The 20666-nt window shown below is 37.1% G+C and overlaps 1 protein-coding gene across 1 annotated transcript in view; it reads left to right on the forward strand.

Moving 5' to 3' along the window:
* Positions 1–20666, forward strand: part of LOC111143034 (phosphodiesterase 4B) — a 571923-nt gene that overhangs the window by 96114 nt on the left and 455143 nt on the right. The window contains exons 2-3 of the mRNA XM_022496458.1: positions 10175–10287; positions 16929–17167. Of these exons, the coding sequence (XP_022352166.1) occupies positions 10246–10287; positions 16929–17167 (281 nt within the window). The 5' untranslated portion in view covers positions 10175–10245. The remainder of the gene's footprint in view (positions 1–10174; positions 10288–16928; positions 17168–20666) is intronic.

A 20666-nucleotide genomic window follows, 5' to 3' on the forward strand; every position in this document is an offset into this window, starting at 1 on the left:
GGATTAACCTGAATGTAACAGGAAGCCCTGAAGAATGTAATGCAGGGAAGTAATAGAGGGAATTCTGCATTTTTAAAAAACACTTTGGAGAATAGATAGAAGGAGGATAGAACGGCTCCTTTCTTTGTTCCTTAGCTACAGTACCTGTAAAAGAACTATAACCTCCTCTACAAAGCTTTCCTTATCATTTTTGCCTGTAGAGATGACCTTCACTCATTTGTTCACCTAATGAACCCGTTGTCTATTCCTGTCATAGCACTTATGACACTGTGCTGTGATCCTGACACATTCCAAGGACACATTAGGTATTGTCGAATGAATAATCATTTATTCATTCCTCTGAAGACAAGACTGTAGGCCCTTTAAAGTCAAGGAGACAAAACGTTAAGAGACTCTTAACTCTAGGAAACAAACTGAGGGTTGCTGGAGAGGAGGGGTGTGGGGGAATGGAATAACTGGGTAATGGGAATCAACAAGGGCACAGGATATGATGACACTGGGTGTTATCTACAACTGATGAATCACCGACCACTACCTCTGAAACTAATAATGCACTGTATGTTAATTAATTGAATTTAAATAAAATAAATTTTAAAAATAAAGTCAAGGAAGTCATTTAGTGCCTAGTTTCAGGCTGATTGGAAGCCAGAACTTTACGCAGGGGGGATGGTCTTTTTAACCTTTGTTGTGGAGAGATAGTTCATCTAGTTTTTAGATATTTTTCAGAAGTAAATAATCCATATGTAGCTGTTGATTTGATGTGTCCGTGGGAGGAGGAGTTCAAGATCTTCCTATGCTACCATTTTATGGAAGACCATTAAGGCATTATTTGTATAAGTTTATATATTTATTATTTATGTATTTATATACTTATATAGATATCATATATATCTATATAAATGTAATATATTTATATATATTTTATATTTAAATATAACATATATTATAAATTTATTTATTTATATTTATTTATTTATAAATACTATTTATAAATATATATTTATATAATATATAATAATATATTTATATAAGTTTATATATATAAGTATATATATTTATATAATGAGAATAGTTTGTCACTTCCCATTCTGTTGTTGTTAGAAATTAACATTCATCCAAACCAATTGTATACTAGGAGTTTTTTCTTTTCTGTCAACATGTGTACTGATTTCAAGTTTGTATCCTATTAGTAATTTACAGAGAACACATTTCATAGTAGAAATTGATTTTGAATGGTTGTTCAGGAGACACATTTTACTCAGAGCAGCATTTAGCCTAGCTACTTTGCAGTCTGATGACTATTAAAAGAATTACATTATCTCTTTGTTACTTATTAGTCTCTCAGGCTAAGCTAATGGTTTAAGTTCATATTAATTCTTAATACTTTTCAATTTTTATCTCAAACGTCCTTGATGCTTATTGCCTAATTAAACGAACCGATTTTCTCTCCCAGAAATGCTTATATCTAAGTGTCGGGTGCTTATAGTCTTAAGGAGTTTTACACAGAAAATGTCTTATTACATACACATTTTTTCCTCAAATTTGTTTGCTCTCCATTATTTGCATTCCACTAGAGCAGTTTTTAGGAGGAAGCACATTTGTCTCCTCTATGTATCTTCCCTATAGTCAAACCCCAAATGAGTTATAATTGAGTACAGTAGTCCTAAGTTTCTGAAAGTGGTAAGACCAGTAGATGCGAAGTCAAGAGAGGAGTTTTATATTTTATGTATTGAATTCTGGGCATTTTTATCTATTTTCTGATTCTGGAGAGTTGATTTTTATAGTGTTTGTTTCCTTCCACTAGTTTACTAGAATTTCATTAGATTCATAAAGCTTGTAGATAATTATAATGCAACCCCTGAACAAACCCCTTGACAACTGAGAATGAGAATGTCAAAGTTCCAGAGATAGGCAGTGTTAACCTTAAAATTAGAAGTGACTTTATCAGCAAAAATTTGGGAGTAGCAAAGATTTGCAATTAAGGACATACAAGCTATAGCAAAACCACACGCAAGTCAAACAGAGGAAAGGAATGTTATTTTATGGAGAAGGAGGAAGTTGGAAGGGGTGGTTTTGAATGGAAGTCCACTGGAGAAAATTTAAGGGTTCAGATTGATGATGGTTTCTCATTGACTGGCTTGCAGGGATGATCAATTTTTTATAGGAGACACAATGCACATCTTTCCCTATTGAGACCTGTAATTAATGATTCTTTCCTGGTGATAATTCTGCTGGAGTCTGTAATTGACAATCTTATTATTTGACATTTGAGTCGTATGGTTTCCCTTTCTGTGTTCCCCTTTCTGACCCCTCAAATCCATTTTAGTGAGGTTTCCTTTATTGGTTTTCATAGGGGATAACTATAGTGTGGTGGTTATGGATTTCTGAAAAGACATACCAGTTCAGACTCCTCTTTGCCCAGCATTTCTTCCCCAAATGCATGCTACATTAGAAAACCTTCCCTTTCTTGAACTAGATTTTATGCTATTTATTTTAAAAAGGTAAGACATTAACTGGTGTGCTGCAAAGGATCTTAGAAATTTGTACTTTACAAGTCAGTAAGATTTCCAAAGAATCAGAGGACTGACAAGTGTTGCCAATGTTTCATTTTCTCTGTTGAGGCCATTGAGAAACAAAAGAAATGCTCATGCCCCATTACATTATCATCATTTCATGGAAGGAAATTTTAACATCTGAAAGAATGATGACTAGGACTTTTCCTGTTATGCTACTAATGGCAACTATAATCCAAAACAGAGGACTAAAGCCATCAAAATATCCAACATTTTCTATGGCGAGCTATATACAAAAGTGGTCAGGCAATTCCTTGTGGAAGTAGCAGGTGGGTTCTGATACCTACCCTTACTCCAGCAACTTCCCAGTGCCCATATAATCACTCTGGATGGGGAGAGGATGGATGTGGAAAGGTTTGGGAGAAGTGAGTTATTGGCCTACTGGAGATGAAAAACTACTTGTAGAGATCAGGGGTATCTTTCACAAAAGGAGGGTTAGCTTCTGTATCTCATAGATTCTAGTTAGGAGAGCAAAAGGGATTTAATACAAGAAATTGCTTATGCAAGTATTGAATGATGAAAGTGAAAAGAGGTCAGCCAGGTAATCCAAAGAATGGTAAAGTGGCTTCCATTCCTAGGGAAGTAGGGGAGATGGTGTTATGAGATCTAGGTATACCCAAGAGGGTTTCCTACCATAGGAGCTGGGACCACCAAGGGGTTGCTCTGAAGCTAGTAGCGGATGTTTGATGGGGTATTGTATGGGTGGTTCTGAATCTGCTAGAAGGGAGTGCCAAAGTTGTCCATACTCTTGGATGGAGGAAGAGAGTCCCTTTTCTCTAACTCTCTTCCAGCTTCCTACTAGTGATTCCCATTGTCAGCACCTAAAAGAAGCTGGTTAGGAAGAGAACCTGTAAATGTAGTTTGCAATGTCTCTGCCCCAGCATCACAGAACAGTAGAATGATTGGCTTGGGGCTGAAAGATATTAATAAGTTACTGACATAGTATCTCATTTCTCCATTGATCACTTATGCAGAATACTTTCTGATCTGCTCTTTGTGACTTCCTGAGCAAGGAAGAAAGAGTAATGGAGAGAGAGATAGCAGGGCAGAGGAAAGAGATAATGGCAAAGCACCCTATACTCTCAACACTCAGTGTGACAAGGATGCTGGAGCTTATTCTGGATCAAGTACATTGTGGCCTGAGCCATTTTATCAGTACTTCAATCAAGAGAGTGAACTATTGCCCAAGAGGGTCATACCAGCAAGAGTTTCAACAGAAATTAATGGGGATCGGAGCTGAGGAGTCTAGAACATTTATTTTCCCAAATGGGGAATCTCCTACTTACCCCTAAGAATAGAATGAACATTTGGACACCCCTTAGAGAAGGCATCAATATATAGTGCCTTTTGCTGGAAAAGCAGTGGCACTCAATAGAGCCACAATTAAATGTCCAGTTGAGTAAAAAGACTTTTCTCCTTTTCATTAATTCTTCCTCTCTGCTGTAATGTGGAAAGAACTAGAACCTGAAGAGGAAGGAAGGAAGGGGACTAAAAGAGTAGACCAGCCCCTCTTTCCACTCGAAGTCCTAGACGCTGGCCACTGAGTGGTCCCACAGAGCCTGGTCATTGAGCTAGGAAAAGAGAAGGAGATGTGATTTAAAGCAATTACAAGTTGCAGTAATGGACTCAGCCTTGAACTGTTGTTAAGGAAGAGAAAATGGACTTGACGTTGCAGATGGAAACCAGTTACTGGAAAAAAATTAAAACTATTACATATCTGTGCCCTACTGAGTTCAGATTCTTCAGTAAATCAATTACACAGAAATCAAAATCAAACTTTTTGGAAATCATCTCAGAATAAAGGGCAATCTTTAAGCTGGGGAAAAAAGCTTTCTTAAAAACTCAAAAATATTACTCTTATTTTTCTCAGTTCTTCATGGCTTGATCTAGGAGGTATCCATGATGCAGGATTTTAGAATGTTTATTATTAGTCATTGAAATTTTTATCAGCCCAGGATTACTAGTATTGATAGCTATACCTGTCAAAAGAGAAACTCATACTGGTGCTATAGCAGCCAGAGTCCTTTCCCTCATTTTAGTTTTTAAATCTCTGTGGAGGAAAGAGAAAGAAGGGAAGGTGAAATTAATGAATACTGTAGTCTTTGAACACGAGAGAATGTTATGAAAGAGTAATGTAAGCTTAAAAGCATCTTTTAGGTGGTGAAATATAGAACCATAGGAAAATGATTAAAATATGCCAGAAATGGAATTTATAGTCCTCATACTCACTCATCACCTTAGAAATTCTTAGGAATATTTTGCTTTAATGAAACATATCATGTTCTATCTATTGAGAGGCAAATTTTGCTAATGGAAGGATAATCTCAGATTAAGAGAACTTGATCTCTTCTCTTGTCTCCATTTTCTTTAAATTTGAGGCACTTAAAGACTTCAGTATCTTTTAAAAAGTGGTTCTTTTTGTCCTTACCTGATTAGGGAGGAAGGTTCCAGAAAACTAATCAACTTAACTTGTATTTCCAACATCAGAAAATGAAGAAAAATCACTTCATTCACTACTGCCTTGAAAAGATGTGAATAAGACTCAATCAGCTGCATAGTGATGGGTTAAGAGGCTTGGCTTTAGAACCAGAATGTTCTGGTATGAACCAGCAAAGAGTGTGACGTTGGGCATATTTCATTACTGTTCTAAGACTTGATTTCCTCACCTGTCATTATTATCGTGCCCACCTCCTTTGGTTGGCTGTTTGGTATTGGAAATCATGTATGTATAGTGCTTAAACTGGCATAACTTCTCAATCTGTGTTAGCCTTAGTGAAAAGCAGCTGACACAATCAGCAATAAAAGGGTTTGTACAAACCCTGTTCTCCAATAGAGCAGTGAGTAGGTTGTACTCTCAAAGAGGTGAAAGAGAGGTACTATTTAGTGAAGGTACTATTTACGAGAGATTTGGTCAGGATTGAGGATAAGCAGAAAGGCATGAAGAGGTACCACAAGGCTAGCCACGGTCCTACGTCTGAAGGGTCAGTGGACGTTTGAACCTAGGGATGTTCAAAGACAGGTGCTTGCAGAGCTGTGACCTAGAGTAGAAAACTTTAGCCATTGCTACACCACGGCCAAAAGAGAAGGACCTCTCTTTCCTCTTGCCCTCTGGTCTACAGCCTCTCTTTCCCATTGGCTGAACACACCCAGGAGCCAGAGGGCTAGAAAACCTGCGGACTATGTCCAGGATGGAAAAGGTGGAGGGGAGGATCTCATTGGAAAATGAGGGATATCCAGAAAATATCTCGCCTCTATTTTTTGTGTGTGTGTTATATAACAGATGTTGTGTTTTATTTCTGAATATAAAGTAAAAATATTTTTAATATATAACACTTGGAAAACTGTCTTGTAACTTGAGATCCCGCTTTTTCCTAGCCAGGACATGATCTCAGTTAAAGGCACATAAATTTATCCCATAAGCTCTCACACTCAAAGTGTCATAAGATAGAAGTTTATTTCCATGGCTCAGACCTGTTAAAAGTATTCTTGCTTGCCAGAAGACCTACTGATGTTAGCCTAGAACATTTTGTCTTTCTGCCTGTCATAAATTTCCTTAGCATAGCATCTTTCTGCCTGTGTCACACCCTTAGTGTATTAAGTTCCATTCCATATTTTTGCATACCACATTGTTCGTCATTATTTCCACTAAACAAACCCCACTTATTTAAGGCCAAAAAGAAACCTCATTTCCTTCTTAAAGCTTCCCTGACACCCAGCACCAACTAGTTCTTTATTTCAAAGAAAAGTTTTATCTACACATAGAATTTTAGCATTTAATGATATTCTTTGATTTACTAATTTTACAAATATTTTTGAGCAGTTACTATCTACCAAGTACATAGTTAGTATGTGTAAGTTTTTCCTTCCAAAATTCTCAAGGGCCAGATTTGCCTTGAGCTTCATTTTTTTTTTTAAGATTTTATTTATTTATTTATTCGACAGACAGAGATCACAAGTAGGCAGAGAGGCAGGCAGAGAGAGAGAGGAGGAAGCAGACCCCGCCGAGCAGAGAGCCCGATGTGGGGCTCGATCCCAGGACCCTGGGATCATGATCTGAGCTGAAGGCGGAGGCTTTAACCTACTGAGCCACCCAGGCACCCTTGAGCTTCATTTTTTAAAATATATTTTTATTTATATTTGAGTATAGTTGACACAATGTGATATTATTTTCAGGTGTACAGCATAGTGATTCAACTTCTGTTTATGTTATGCTCTCTCATTGTAAGTATAGCTGCCATCTGTTCCCATTAATGCGATTGTAATATCATTGACTATATTCTCAATGCTGTGCCTTTTAGTCCCATAACTTATTCATTCCATAACGAAATCCTATATCTCCACTTCCATTCACCCATTTTGCCCACTCCTGCACCCTCCTTCCTTCTGACAACATTGGTTTTTTTTCCTCTGTGTCTATAGATCTGATTCTGCTTTTTGTTTATTTATTCATTTGTCTTGTTTTTTAGATTCCACATATGAGTGAAATCATATAGCATTTGACTTTCTCAGTCTGACTTATTTTACTTAGCATCATACCTTCCCATGTCTACCCATGTTGTTACAAATGGAAAGAGCTCACTCTTTTTTAATGGCAGCATAATATTCCATCGTCTATGTGTACCACATCTTCCTTATCCATTTGTCTATGGGTGGACTCCATGTTTATTGCAGCATTAGTTACAGTAGCCAAGATACGAAGCAACCTAAGTGTGCATTGAGCTTCATTTGGCTCCCATCATACTTGGTGTAAGTCTAAGAAGGTATATTTAAGGTCTTTATTTCTACTGGGGAAACTTGACCATTGTCCTTCCCTGCTGAAGATAGCTTAGAGATTTCTATTTCAGTTGCCGTGTTTTATTCTATTTTTTTTGTGTGTTAATTCCTACCAAGCAAAATTGATGTAAGATAAAAAGTAAATTTTGCTTCATAGATTTTTCTTACTAATTTAGTATGTGAAGCCATTTATTAGAGATCACTTTGGTGTTCTTCTTTTTTTTTCCTGACCCACATTCTATTAATTATGATTTTTTTGAAATCGACTGTAAATAACATTCACGTTGTGATAGCCCTTCCTCCCTCCCTCCCTTCTTTACTTCTTCCCTTCCTTCCTTCCTTCCTTCCTTCCTTCCTTCCTTCCTTCCTTCCTGAGAAAGATAGAAAGAGAGAGTGTGTGAGTGGTGGCAGAGGGAGAGTGAGAGAATCTCAAGCAGGCTCCACACTCAGCATGGAACCTGACGTATGGCTTTATTTCATGACCCTGAGACTGTGACCTGATAAATCAACAGGTGGGCACTTAACTGACTGAGCCATCGAGGTGCCCCACATCTTGATAGTACTGATGCTAAATTTACCAGTTACATGATGTGATATAATGCTGCATGTATTTTATTAACTGTGCAAATTCATTTGGTGCTTTCCTAATAGATATTTAAGAGACCACATAGTTTATCATCTAGCTACGGCCTAAGACTTAAGTGCTAGGCTGTCACTGTTCCTTAGTTTCTTCACCCAAGATAAACAGATATCCTTTACCTCACAAAAAGATGGCCCACCAAATATATTATGCATTAAGTTTTATAGCAATAAAATAACTTAAAAAATAAGTTAAATTCTTAAGTATTTTGTGGGTCCTTATTTTATATTTTATATAAATTAATATATATTATACATATTATTAATAACATGTTAATATATATTAAAACACATGCTAATATGTTATATGTAATATATAATAATATAATATGTAATGAAATATATAAAATATATATGAAATCAGTTTTTGAGTTATAAAATAATATATCACAAAAAAATCTGGAAAATATGGAAGAGAGAGAAAAACATTTTAGAACCCTTACATGATGTTCACTGTCATCATTTACATAGCTTCTTTAGTATTTTTCCATGATTTTATTTTTACAGAATTAAAATCATTGGGTATATCTAATTCTGTATCCTGAATGTAAAACTTTAATTTTGAATCTTGCTTTTTAAAAGAACAAAACAAAACAAAACAAAAAAAACTTAGGAGCATGCACTTTTTTTTTTTTTTCAGATTCTACCTTACAGAAGCTCTTAATATTGAAGATCCCTATGTGATAAAATGTTATTTGTCTACTTTTGTTAGGTGTCAAAGGGACCTTTGAGTAAACGCTCTGGAAGTTTGGCTACTCCTGTTTGGTCAGCATTAGAAAAGTTCAATCATTCCTTGGTGTATGCTGAGAAAATGCTTTTCCTTGGCATATTGAATCAAACTTCTGAAAAACCTATGGGATTCTCTCCCTAGAACACACAGAGGCGAAGTTTCTCCCTCCCCCACTCTCTTACCCACTCTGTCAGTTCTGCTGCCAACTCCTGCATAATATAGTCAAATTATGTGTTAGAAATTCAACCCTGGTTTCCTGGGTGATGGTACAATGCCACTACTTAGTATTCCTAGTCACATAGCTACAATTCCATCACGCTCTTAATCTATATATATCTTCATGTTCGGGAAGCAGACTTTTCGAATCAGGCATGTATTAAGAGTTTAAATGTACAGAGTGAGAAAACATAGGACCTTCTTGTGCTCAGCCATGATGCAGGACATTTTTTTATCAAGATTTTGAGAAATCACCATATGGACTAACACGTTTTGGATTCGGGGATTTCTATAGTATATCTTTTCCAGTTTACTTCTGCAAGCAGAATATTTTATGTTCTCTTGTAGACTATTGGATGCCTAAACTTTGAATTTGTACCTTTTTAAAAAGCTTGGGTTTTCAAAACAAGAGATGAGTTTTTCTCTGTGGAGTTGCACAGCCAAGATGTACCCTTAAATTTTGATGATAGTATTGAGGTTCTTTATTTCTGAAGTGGCTTCCAATGATCCACACAAAAATGTCATGAATTGCAGCGTTTCTTCTTCAAAATGGCGAGGTTTGTGTGATTTAGACCAGGGAATTCTAGCTCTTTTTAATTAAAATTATCTTTAATAAGTAACTATTTAATAAGCACATATTAATTATGTGCTTATACAGATAAAAGATTTAAAGTGATGGCAAATTTGAAATTAAGGGTTTTTTGGTGATGTGTATTTTCTGTATTGGTTTGTTTTTCTTTCTTTTTCTTTTTTTTTTTTGGACCATAATATCAAAGCCCTGTGTTCCTTAAATTTTAAATCTGCCATATTTTAAATGTGTTGCCTTGGTCCAATTATTTTTCTGATCGTTTGTTCCCACATTAGGAAAAAAAATGGAAATAATCTCACAGACTATTATGTAGATGAAATTCTGTATGAAAAAGTATAAAGCCCTTCAGAAATATGTATTACTTCTATATTTTTAATGATTACGGATTATTTGGGAGCCAAAGTGTTACCCTCTTATTCTTTTCTCTCCTCCTGAGTAGCTTTGCACTGATTTCTTGGATTTTCTGTATAGTGCAAACCTCTTTTCTCACATATCAGATTGAAATGTCTTGGGAAATTGTGGTATTTATTTATATGTGTACACTGCGTACATTCAAATGTTAGTCTGGAGAATACAAAGAAACTATGTATTTATATTCAGCTAAGGATACTGAGCTCTTTTTTGTGTATGTGTCTCTTTCCCCCCCCCCCATAGATCTTAAAAATCATCAGCAGAACTGTGCTGAGCAACAGACATTCTAAGAGGGGATATCTTTCACCTCTATAATGAAGAAAAGCAGGAGTGTCATGGCAGTGACAGCTGATGATGTAAGTTCCAAAAATCAGAGTTGCTCGATTCTACCCACTTTCTGTCTGCTCCATGAAGAAGTTGCTTCATAATTTTATCCAAAGGGTGGGCAAGGTTGTTGAACACCACCACTTTGTCACTAGTTGTTTTAGTGACCCAGGCATTGCCAGCACCTGGACCCATATTTCTGCACGGTAGACTGCAGGAACACTGTCCTCTCTGCCCTTGGAGAGGGCTCAGGTTAAAGTTTATGGTTTTATTCACAAAACCCCCAACTCTCTCTGACGGATGCTCACATTCTAGCTCTTAGAGACTTCTCTTTCTATACTGCCTGCCTTATCAGTTCCCCGGTGACTTTCTTCACTGTCTTCACCCAGGGACAGCTAATCCTTGAGAGTCACCTCGTATGGTGGGATCTTTGACAACTGCTCGTACAAAGCTTGTGATGTACACGTCCTGTAGATCTTGGCTACTCAAGGGTGATCCTTAGGGCACCAGCATTATTAGCATTGCCTCGGTGTTTATTAGAAATGCAGAATCTTAGGCTACATCGTAGTCCTACAAATCAGACTGCATTATAACAAGATCCCAGGGTGGCTTGATGTATGTATTCTTTTAGAAACTCTGTGCCAGGTCATTTGAAGAAGTCTGTAAACTCACCATCTCCTAGCTGCGTATCTTGCACAGCTGAGATTCATTATCTCCTTTGCTTTCAGTTGACCAGTCCCCCCTTAGTGTGTCTTTAATTGTCCAGTTTTTACTCAGTTTCTGTGTGTAATTGAACTAAAAATCCTATGCCACCAATCTGATGTGCAGAAGGGAGGGAGGGAGGGAGGAAAAAGAAGTAATTTTCCTTGCTTTCTGTGATAACTCATCTTGTTGTTAAGCTCCTGGTTCCGCAGATGGGGAAAAGCTGGGAGGAACTTGAACTTGCCAATTAATGTAAAATTCTGCCTTTTGGGTAAATGCTCTGTCTTTCAGGATTTCTCCCAGTTCTTACTCCTTCCCTTTAGTTACATGGCATTGGTCGAAAGGACTTAACATTAATTAACATTATAGTAATAGATGTGTGGTATTGTCCTTATCTTGTATTGTCCCCTTTCCACTAGCATCTACTGTTGTTCAGTGGAAGAACAGCTCATTTCCCCAGATCTTTGGTTGTCTAGTCTCTGTCCTTGTTCTAGTGCTGCTTCGGCATGTCACAGTACCAGGTGGTGACTGCTGTCACTGTGAGCAGTGCACCTTCTTATTGTGCTGTGAGTTTGACCTTCTCTCCCACTGCCTGGACTCTTCACCTGACCTCTCAGTGGGGGATTCTGGTTGCTTAAAAGCTTTGCTTTCTGTCTAGTCCTTACCTTTGGTCTGCTCACTGCAAGGATTTCTGGTCCCTTTGTCTCATGCTGAAACAGATCTCTTAGCAAGAAAGCTGAGGCTAAATCTCAGGTTCTTTCTGTGTCCCTGTAGGTGCTTGTGGGAACTTCTTGGAGCCACAAGTCCAGAGAGAGACTTAGCTATGCTATGAGGCTCTTGACCTCCAAAACACATCCCTTTGCCATTGCCATTTCTACTCTTGATTAGTTTTCTAGTGTCATCACCAGTGACATTTCCTTTCTTTATTTTCCCCTTCTCTACTCCCTGACCACAAGGAAACTTCCCTTAACTCACACGCTGAGTTCTCAGTACCCATGGTAAAAAGAGATGTTCATATTTTCATGTTCTGCTCTGGACATCTAAAGGGAAACTTCTGTAATGTAGAAATAATTTTTCTTTAAAAAAAGGGAAAAAAAAGCTTGGGATTGTCTCTTAATACTATCCATATAGTGTGTGCCACAAGATTCTATTTTTTTTGGAAGAATAAGCAAAACATTCTGTCTATAAAAGATGGACACTGATTCTTTCTTTTTCATTGGATCCTTATCATAATAATCCTGATCTTCCCATAAGGCAATTTGTTGTCACAATCAAGGAACAAGAGATAGGGATCATTGCATATAAGAAAGAATGTGAAAAAAGAAAACCACATTCGAAGACTATTAAAAGTACCAGAGTGGATAATTGTTACCTAGACTTGCCTTGTCCAACATGGTAGCCATTAGGCTCATGCGACTCTTAAACACCCATCTGAATGGAGATGTGTTCTAAGTGTAAAAATAGATCTTGGATTGTGAATATATAGTAGTACAAAGAGAAAATAATGTAAAGTATATTATTAAAAATTTTTGATATAGATTACATTTTGAAATGACAATATTTTGGATATGCTAGTGTAAGTAAAATATACTATTAAAAGTAATTTTACCTGTCTGTACCTTTAAATAATGTAACATGTCAACTATACTCATATTTTTAAAAAAGTGATGTCACCTGATCCTTCTTTACTTTTTTAATGTGGCTATGAGAAAATTTGAAATTTCATTTAGTACCTTTGGCTCCCATTTGTGGCTTGCACATTATTTCTAGTGGAGAGTGATGACCCGGAACTTTTCCCAGTGCACCTTGACTCATCGAGTGCAGTGCAGTAGCTTATACTTACTGTTAGACACACTATCTCCTCCCTCACAACAAGAACAACTTAGCAGATTTTACAGTTTATATACCATACTCTCGAAGTAAGTTTTCACCCTTAAGTCAGAAGAATTTTATCATATTTCCACTTATTTTAATTCAGCACACATTTATTTAGTGATTTAAATATTCACTTAATATTAATTTAGCACCTGTTATCTTCCAAACACTGGTTAGGTTCTAGAGACTCAATAGATAGTGTTCGTGTCCCTTTGAAGCTTATATTCCAGAGAGGAGAGGAAAAAACACATAGCTAGATTATAAAATGATCCCAAGTACGATAAGGTCTGTACAGAAAAATGAAGTTGGTCAGCAGGTAAAGAATGGTTGGATAGTGAGATTAGAGTGTTTAGGGAGGGATAATGTGGGGAGATGGCATACAGACAGAGAGGACATATGCGTAGTGAGGGAGTGAGCCCTCTGAAGAGGGAAGAGCCTTCCTTCCTTCCTTCCTTTTTCCTTCCTTCCTTCCTTCCTTCCTTCTTTCTTTCAGAGAAGAACATTTCTGGCAAATGGAATGACATATGCAAAGGCTTCTACCACATGTAAGACACTATGTTTAGCTTTGTCAGAATAAGCAAATGGCTAACTGTGACCACTGTGTTTGCATACAGTTATTTGCAGTACACAAATACCTTCAATAGGAGACTTAATGTGATGAATGACATAGGAACAGTATGCATTAAGTACTTTGCCTTTGGGAACTAAGTCCCAGAAGTGAGGGGCAAATTCAGCACTATTCAGGTACCGAACTCAAGCAATTAATTATGACTGTGTAGGGATTACAGAATAACTTAAAGAGGTGGGACTTGCTGGGTTGGGTAGGAATTGAAAAGGAGAAAATGGCTAAAGAGAGTAGGAAAGAAGGACCAGGAAATATGTGTGTGGGTGACACACACACACAGAAAGAGAGGCTGATTTTATGTATAAAATACATTATTTACCTCTGGACAACTACTCATAACTGATGGTGATTGCCTGTGATAAAACTGAGTTTTTCAAAGACAACGTTGCTTTTGTTATTGTCTCATCGAACATCGTGACATTTAATCTTTATAGAGTCCCTGAGTGTCACTTGATGCTTTCCATAATTTCCATCTCCAGTTTTATAAGGTTTGAAGAGCCTGTGGTCCAGATTGAATTGTACCCAATAGACACACTAGAAGTCCTTGGAAATACCCAATCCCATTTCCTCACCGGGAGTTTAATCAGAATTCAAGAGTTGGAGCAAACTCCAAAAATGACTGGGAGGGACTTAACAAAGGCAAAATAAAGCAACAACAACAAATCTGAAACTACTTAGGCACTGATATACCTCAGCTGTGCATTTCAGTGGTCCTAACTGAGTCAGTTTTGATATGGGGTTAGGACTGAGTCCCTCTGGTATCCCCTGAACTTCCTCCCTTCAGACTCTTTCCACTTAGATGCAGGGTTTCACACTAGCTTCTCCTTTGTGATAACCTTCTGGAATTATATTGGCAAACATACCAATTTTTAAACAAACAGTTTTCCAGGAGCATGAGGATAATCCCAAACTGGGTTGTATCCCTCGGGATTATAGAGATATAGGGTGAATTTGGGGTGGCAGGATACATTTTAAAATTTGTGATTTCTAGAAGTAGCATTCAAATTAATGTTCCTTTTCTCCAGATCTTTGATCTGGTGAGTGGTGTAGTCAGCCAGGATCATGCTAGTTAAAATAGGAATGTAAGTCTAAGCTCTCAAATTCAGTAACTGAGAACTGAGTGAATTAGGTTGGTCCCTTGAGGATGTTAGCAATTTTGGGGGGAGAGCTATATAGATTATGAGTATGACAGAGAGCCTGAGGTAATTATGAATAACTCTACATGGGTTAATGAGTGTTTGTAAAACAATATTAATGTTCCCAGTGTTTAACTTAATTTCTAGAAAGCAACTCCATTTTGTTCTTTTGTAGCAATGCACTTTCACGGGGTCTTTTAAAACGAATTCTTTCAATTCAAAGAATGACTTCAAATTTGTTAATTCAAGCCTCTTGTCAAATCAGTGTGGGAGATATTTTGTGGTAGGTGTGATTTTGTTACTTTTCAAATAGCAAATACCAAATAAGCACCCATTTAGTTCCTCTACTACAGTTAAACCTTTTGATAATACTTCTTTTTTCTAAAAGAGAAAAATATCCAAAAACTTTATTAAGGAGACTATAGTGGTTAGGGGTTTTACAAAATGATATCCTTATTTCTGTTCTCTGGTATCAAGGCTCTTACATAGCAGGTGAACTTTATACTTATGATTTGCTTTCCAGATAATCAGTACATTCTTTACATGAATATTTGGAAGTAGTCTGACTTATAATCATGAGTTCTGGTTTTTAGTTTGTTTTTGAATCTCTTCCGGAAGACTTTGTATATTCTGTTTCATTAACTTGTCTTTACGTCTTTTTTCTCAAAAGACTTAAGTATACCGAACTTTCCCCTCAGCTTCTTATTTGTAAAACACACACACACACACACACACACACACACACACACACACACACACACACACACACTGCTGACTAAGTGCTAGGCCTACAGCAGATTTAAAATAATAACCAGTTAGTAAATAGTGAAACACTGGACACATTCCAGAATGTTTTAACCTAACTCTGGAAAATTACAGATTGTTTTGTCTTCTTGTTATTGAATTGTCATCCTACTAAATTTCAGATGAATGGTATTCTTGTCAAGCCCAAGGTAATGTGATGATATCCCATTTCAGGTAGGAAGAGTGGGGCCCCTGAAAATTGTCAGGCCTATTCATGCCCATATTTCTTCATCAAAATGTGGTCTTGTGTGAATCAGATAAGCATAAATCACTAGAGTATAGGTTTCTGTGTGAATAGATACTGGGCTTCCTTTTGCTGTTGTATCCTTAAGTAGCACAGTGCAAAATTATCATAGATTTGTTGCACAGAGCCGGCTAGAGCCTGAAACTTAAGTTGATTGTTCTTGTATGACTAGGGTAGGGATGGGTGGAGAGGGAGACAGAGAACTTTTGTTTGTTTAAACCTTTGGAGGTCTAGTCCCAGGTTCTCCTAAGTCTTTTCTGAGACTAGCAGGAAGGACCAGTCTTTTTAGGGCCACAGAATGAATTTTAGGTGAGACACAGTGGCCTGGGGATAGGACTTCCATTATTCTGGGTTAGATAAGAGTAGAGAGTGACAGTTACATCTTTTGAACTCCATGTTGCTCTCCATGGGTATTTGCTGTGCTATGACATTTTCTATCTTTGAACTTATAGGAGTGGTACCCAAGCCATGGCTCATTTGGGCCTCTCACTCCCAGCACTACCAAGAACCACAGTCACTAAGATATTTAGGAGAAATGAACAGTTCTTGCCAGTGGTTATACTACAATGTCTTTATCTTCTCACAAGTATTTCGTTCTTGTCAGCATTAGGGATGTACTGAACACATGTAGCTCGGTTCAGGGCTGGATAAAGTGTGCTCTTCTTTTTCTGAGCTCTTACATAATTTTACCAAAAAAAAAAAAAAAAAAGGAAAGGAAGAAAAAGAAACTTCAACTCTGAGAAGATCTTTCATGGAAACAGGGATATTCAATTATCCATTATTATCAACATCTTTCTGTTCTAAGATAAAAATATTTTTACCTTAAAACACTAAGCAAGAAAGTATATACTTTAGCTAATATAGTTTTTCCCCATGTTTCAGAATGATAACATTGATTTCCCAAATATATGTTCAATTATAAGCTTTCATTTTAGCAAGTTAAAAAAAAAAAAAGAGAAAGAAGGGGAAAAAAAGAAAGAAAGACAAGTTGAAAAAAGAGAAAGAAGCTAGAAAGCCCTCTAACCCATGTGCTGTAACTGGTAACCTGTAATGGGGACCCTGAAAATCACCAAGAATTCTGAAATCCAGAATTAGCCCCCCCGCCCACTTCTTGTCTTTTCTCAAGGTTTTGACATCAATATTAGATTCTGGTTGTAAGATCATGAATCTGGACTTTATGACGGATGACTTGATTATTTGGATTCTTATTTCACATCATCTGAAACATTTGAATCTCATTCTCATTTTCTTTTCTTTTCTTTTTTCCCCCCCCCGTGGTTCCTCCAGAATGTTAAAGATTATTTGGAATGTAGCTTGAGTAAATCCTACAGTTCTTCGAGTAACACACTTGGGATTGACCTCTGGAGAGGGAGAAGGTGTTGCTCAGGAAACTTACAGTTACCACCACTGTCCCAAAGACAGAGTGAGAGAGCGAGGACTCCCGAGGGAGATGGCATTTCCAGACCGACCACGCTGCCTTTGACGACACTTCCAAGCATCGCTATTACAACTGTAAGCCAAGAGTGGTGAGTAGTTTTATAATTAAGTGTCAATTCTAAGTTTTACTTTCTGATTATTCCAACATAATTTCCTGTTACTAAAATGTTTGTTATTTGTGGACTGACTAAGGCTATTAACATTTTGAGAATTTGTTTTCCGTTGGGTACAGTGGAGATATAGTCAGCCTGGTTAAGATTGGGAAGGAGCCTATTGTGGGGGGAATAAGATACATTTTTATTAAGGTCAAGGGAAAACAAAACGACTGCCTATGATCTTTTTTTTTTTTTTTTTTTAAGTAACCATTCAGTGTGCATCAATATGTTTGCATTTAGAAAAGCACAATCTTAGGAGAGTACCTAAAGGAATTATATGTGTATATATGACTGGAGATATTCTTGCTTCTCTGCTCCACATATAATTATTCCTAGCTTCTTCTTATTACAATACCACTTTACTAATCTCAGTTTGTGATTATGTATGAAATAAAACACTTTATTATAAATCAAAAGAGGAATGAAAATTATACTGTGAGAGACGCTTGGACTGTTTTTGCTGAGTCTATACTTGTAAAAAGAGGCTATTTTAATCTAGGGTTGAGAAGTTAATCAAGTACATACAATCTCATAACTGTAGTTAAAATTGCACTGTGATGCTACTTCAAATGTGTGTTTTATCATATATTTAATAATCAACGTTTTCTTTTTCTTTTTCTTTTATTTTCTCTACGTAATTTTCAAATATCTTCCACAAATGGCCTGCTTACCTAACATGGAGTTTTATCATTAAAATGAAAAATATTTTCTCTGTATTTTATGCAATTTTAAATTGTAAAAATATGGTGCCTTTTTTGTTTAAATCATTTATTAAGGAGAAGGACTAAATGTATTCACTCATTAAAATCTGATTTTTATGGTGTGCCATACATCCTTGCTACCTGCTGAGCTCTGTAGTGCTGGTGAGTAGCCCAATATATACCCACTGAATAATGCAGGGCATTTTTTAGTTGGTGGTTTTCAAATACACTCAGCATTAGATCACTGAGACTCTAGCTATTCTAGTTATTGGCATGAAATGGTTCATCAGACAGTCTGGATGTGATAGAGAAGCGTGGTAACACATTGTAGGGAGAATGGGTTAAAAACCCGAAAAGCCCTGACTTCTCCTCTTGAGCTGAATTAACATTAGAATAGTCATAGCCAATCACTGGGAACTAAAATGGGCATATCACTCCCAGATCGCTTACTCAATTGCATAGCTTCTGTAATTAGTCTTGGTTATGCTTCTGCAGAATTGCAGATTTGGAGTTGTAAAGAATTCCACAGATTTATTTTTCAGCAAGTTGGCACTGGTACAGTTGTACCAGTTGTTACAATATTGAAATGCTTTCATACCAGTTGGTGAATGTATCCTTTCCTGAGTTCTCTGATTGCCCCTTGTACCATCCCAGACTCTTTCCCAGAAGTAAATTGCTCACAATCCAGCAACTAAAGAAGTGATGACTGCTATGGGGTTGGGGGGGGCGGTTCTGGTTTTGGCTGGTGTTGATAATATACTCTTTAGAATAACAATCTAGATAAAATGTACCTTGCAAATTTTGAGTTTATTCAACTCAAGGACACCTTGAGAGCTGTGGCAATTGTCCTTCCTATAGAAGTATCAGATCCCGACTGACATTTGGGACATGCTTGTCTATCTCTCTCAGTTGGGGGTATTATTCTGTGTAGAGACAGTAATGACACTCCGCTCATGGGCTATTGTGAAGGTTAAATATGGTAATCTCTATAAGGTACCTATATTAGTAAAAAGCACATGTCAAGTTATCAACAAATAATTTCTCTTCTCTTGAGCATTATCCGGTAAAGCCTTTCGAAAACTAGAAACCATATCTCAAGTATCAGTGGCCTCATGCTGGGTGTCCATAGTTCAGATTGAAATGGAGGGTTTAGCCATTATCCAGAGAGTTTATGTTGTGCCATTGGTAATACTACACATTAGTAATTCATTCATAACATGTTTTTCATTTCAATTACCTGGATTCTTCTTAATATGTGAAAGAGTATCAGTCATTGATTTTACATTTATTTTTAAATATAGGTAACTAAAAGCATTTCTATATATTCCTCAAAAATGCTATCGCTGGAGTATTGATAGCTATAGACTGATAGAATTGCTAGCTGAGGAATCTGATTGAAAGACATTTGATTAGAAGTGGGGAAGTAGAGCTCCGACTGTCATTATTGCCACCAACTTGATGTAAGAAAACAGATGTAAAAGATACAGCCTATGACCATATGTGAGAAAGAATTATACTAACCACTTAGAGTACTGAGAATATGGAATCAACCTCCATGTCTAACCTAGGGGGGTGAGCAAACTTTCTGTGAAAGGCCAAAGAGTAAATATGTTCGGCTTTGTGGGCTTTGCAGTCTCTGTCCTGAATATTCAACCCTGCTGTGGTAGTGTGAAAGTCGCTGTAGATAATGCATAATAAATAAATGTAGCTGTGTCCCTGTAACACTTTATTTACATATATAGGTAGTGGGCTAGATTTGGGGGGCCAGTCAGTTTGGTGACTCCTGATCTAGACTGAAAAATATCTCTGGGACATGACTCCTGCTCTGATAATTGCTTTGACAGTGACAACTGGGTGAAACTGATCTTGAGTTCCTGGTTGGTGTGATAAATGAGCCATAGGTATAGGGCTGTGTGCTAGAGATGAGATTTTTAAAACTAGGGAAGGACTTTGAGTGAGTGCAATTGAAAGGTGGTGCCCAGTGTATAGAAGGTTAAACAGAAAACCACTACTATAAATTTAGCCCTTGTTTGGGGAGAGCACATTAATGACAGGAGCTGGCCATCATTGCATGGAATATAAGAAGAGTGATTTAAATTACCACAGAGAAAGAATGAGTTAGGAAGAACCTGTGTCTAGCTGGGTAGACATCCTTCCTTTTACTTATTGGGTAAGTTTCATTCTTCCACAGAAACCCAAATGAATAAACAGTGGAGAGATAGTACCTACTTTTCAGAATTGTGAAGACAATTAAAGATAATGTGTGCAATGCGTAGAATGTAGTAACCAGTGCTTGGTGATTATTTTGATGTTGTTCCATTATTATTGTTGATGTTATTGTTATATATAGACCGAGCTGCCAGAATCATTCATTTTCTACTGTTGGGAATTCTGGGAGAACTTCGCCACCTGAGTTATTGGAATCAATTTGGAAATAGGATGAAAAAAGAAGTCAGATTTGTAAACAAGGTGTTATGTTAATTACTGATAAAGCTGATGTCAGAATATATAATCTATGTGTGTGAGCAAGTGTTCTTCTGAACACCAGAATTACACAGACTTACCACCCAGTAACAGGAGATGCTGGACCTGAGCAGCCTCACCTTCAGAGGGAGAGCCTCACCCTGTAAAACAAGTAGCAGGGAAGAGCTGTAGAAATCCTGCTCACATGAGGAAGTAGAGGGGAAGGACTGAGTTGTGCATGCCCATGTTTTCCTTCTGGGAACACCAAC

This window comes from Enhydra lutris, unplaced genomic scaffold (assembly GCF_002288905.1).
Source record: "Enhydra lutris kenyoni isolate GAN:26980312 unplaced genomic scaffold, ASM228890v2 scaffoldscaffold9, whole genome shotgun sequence".
Classification (NCBI taxonomy): domain Eukaryota; kingdom Metazoa; phylum Chordata; class Mammalia; order Carnivora; family Mustelidae; genus Enhydra; species Enhydra lutris.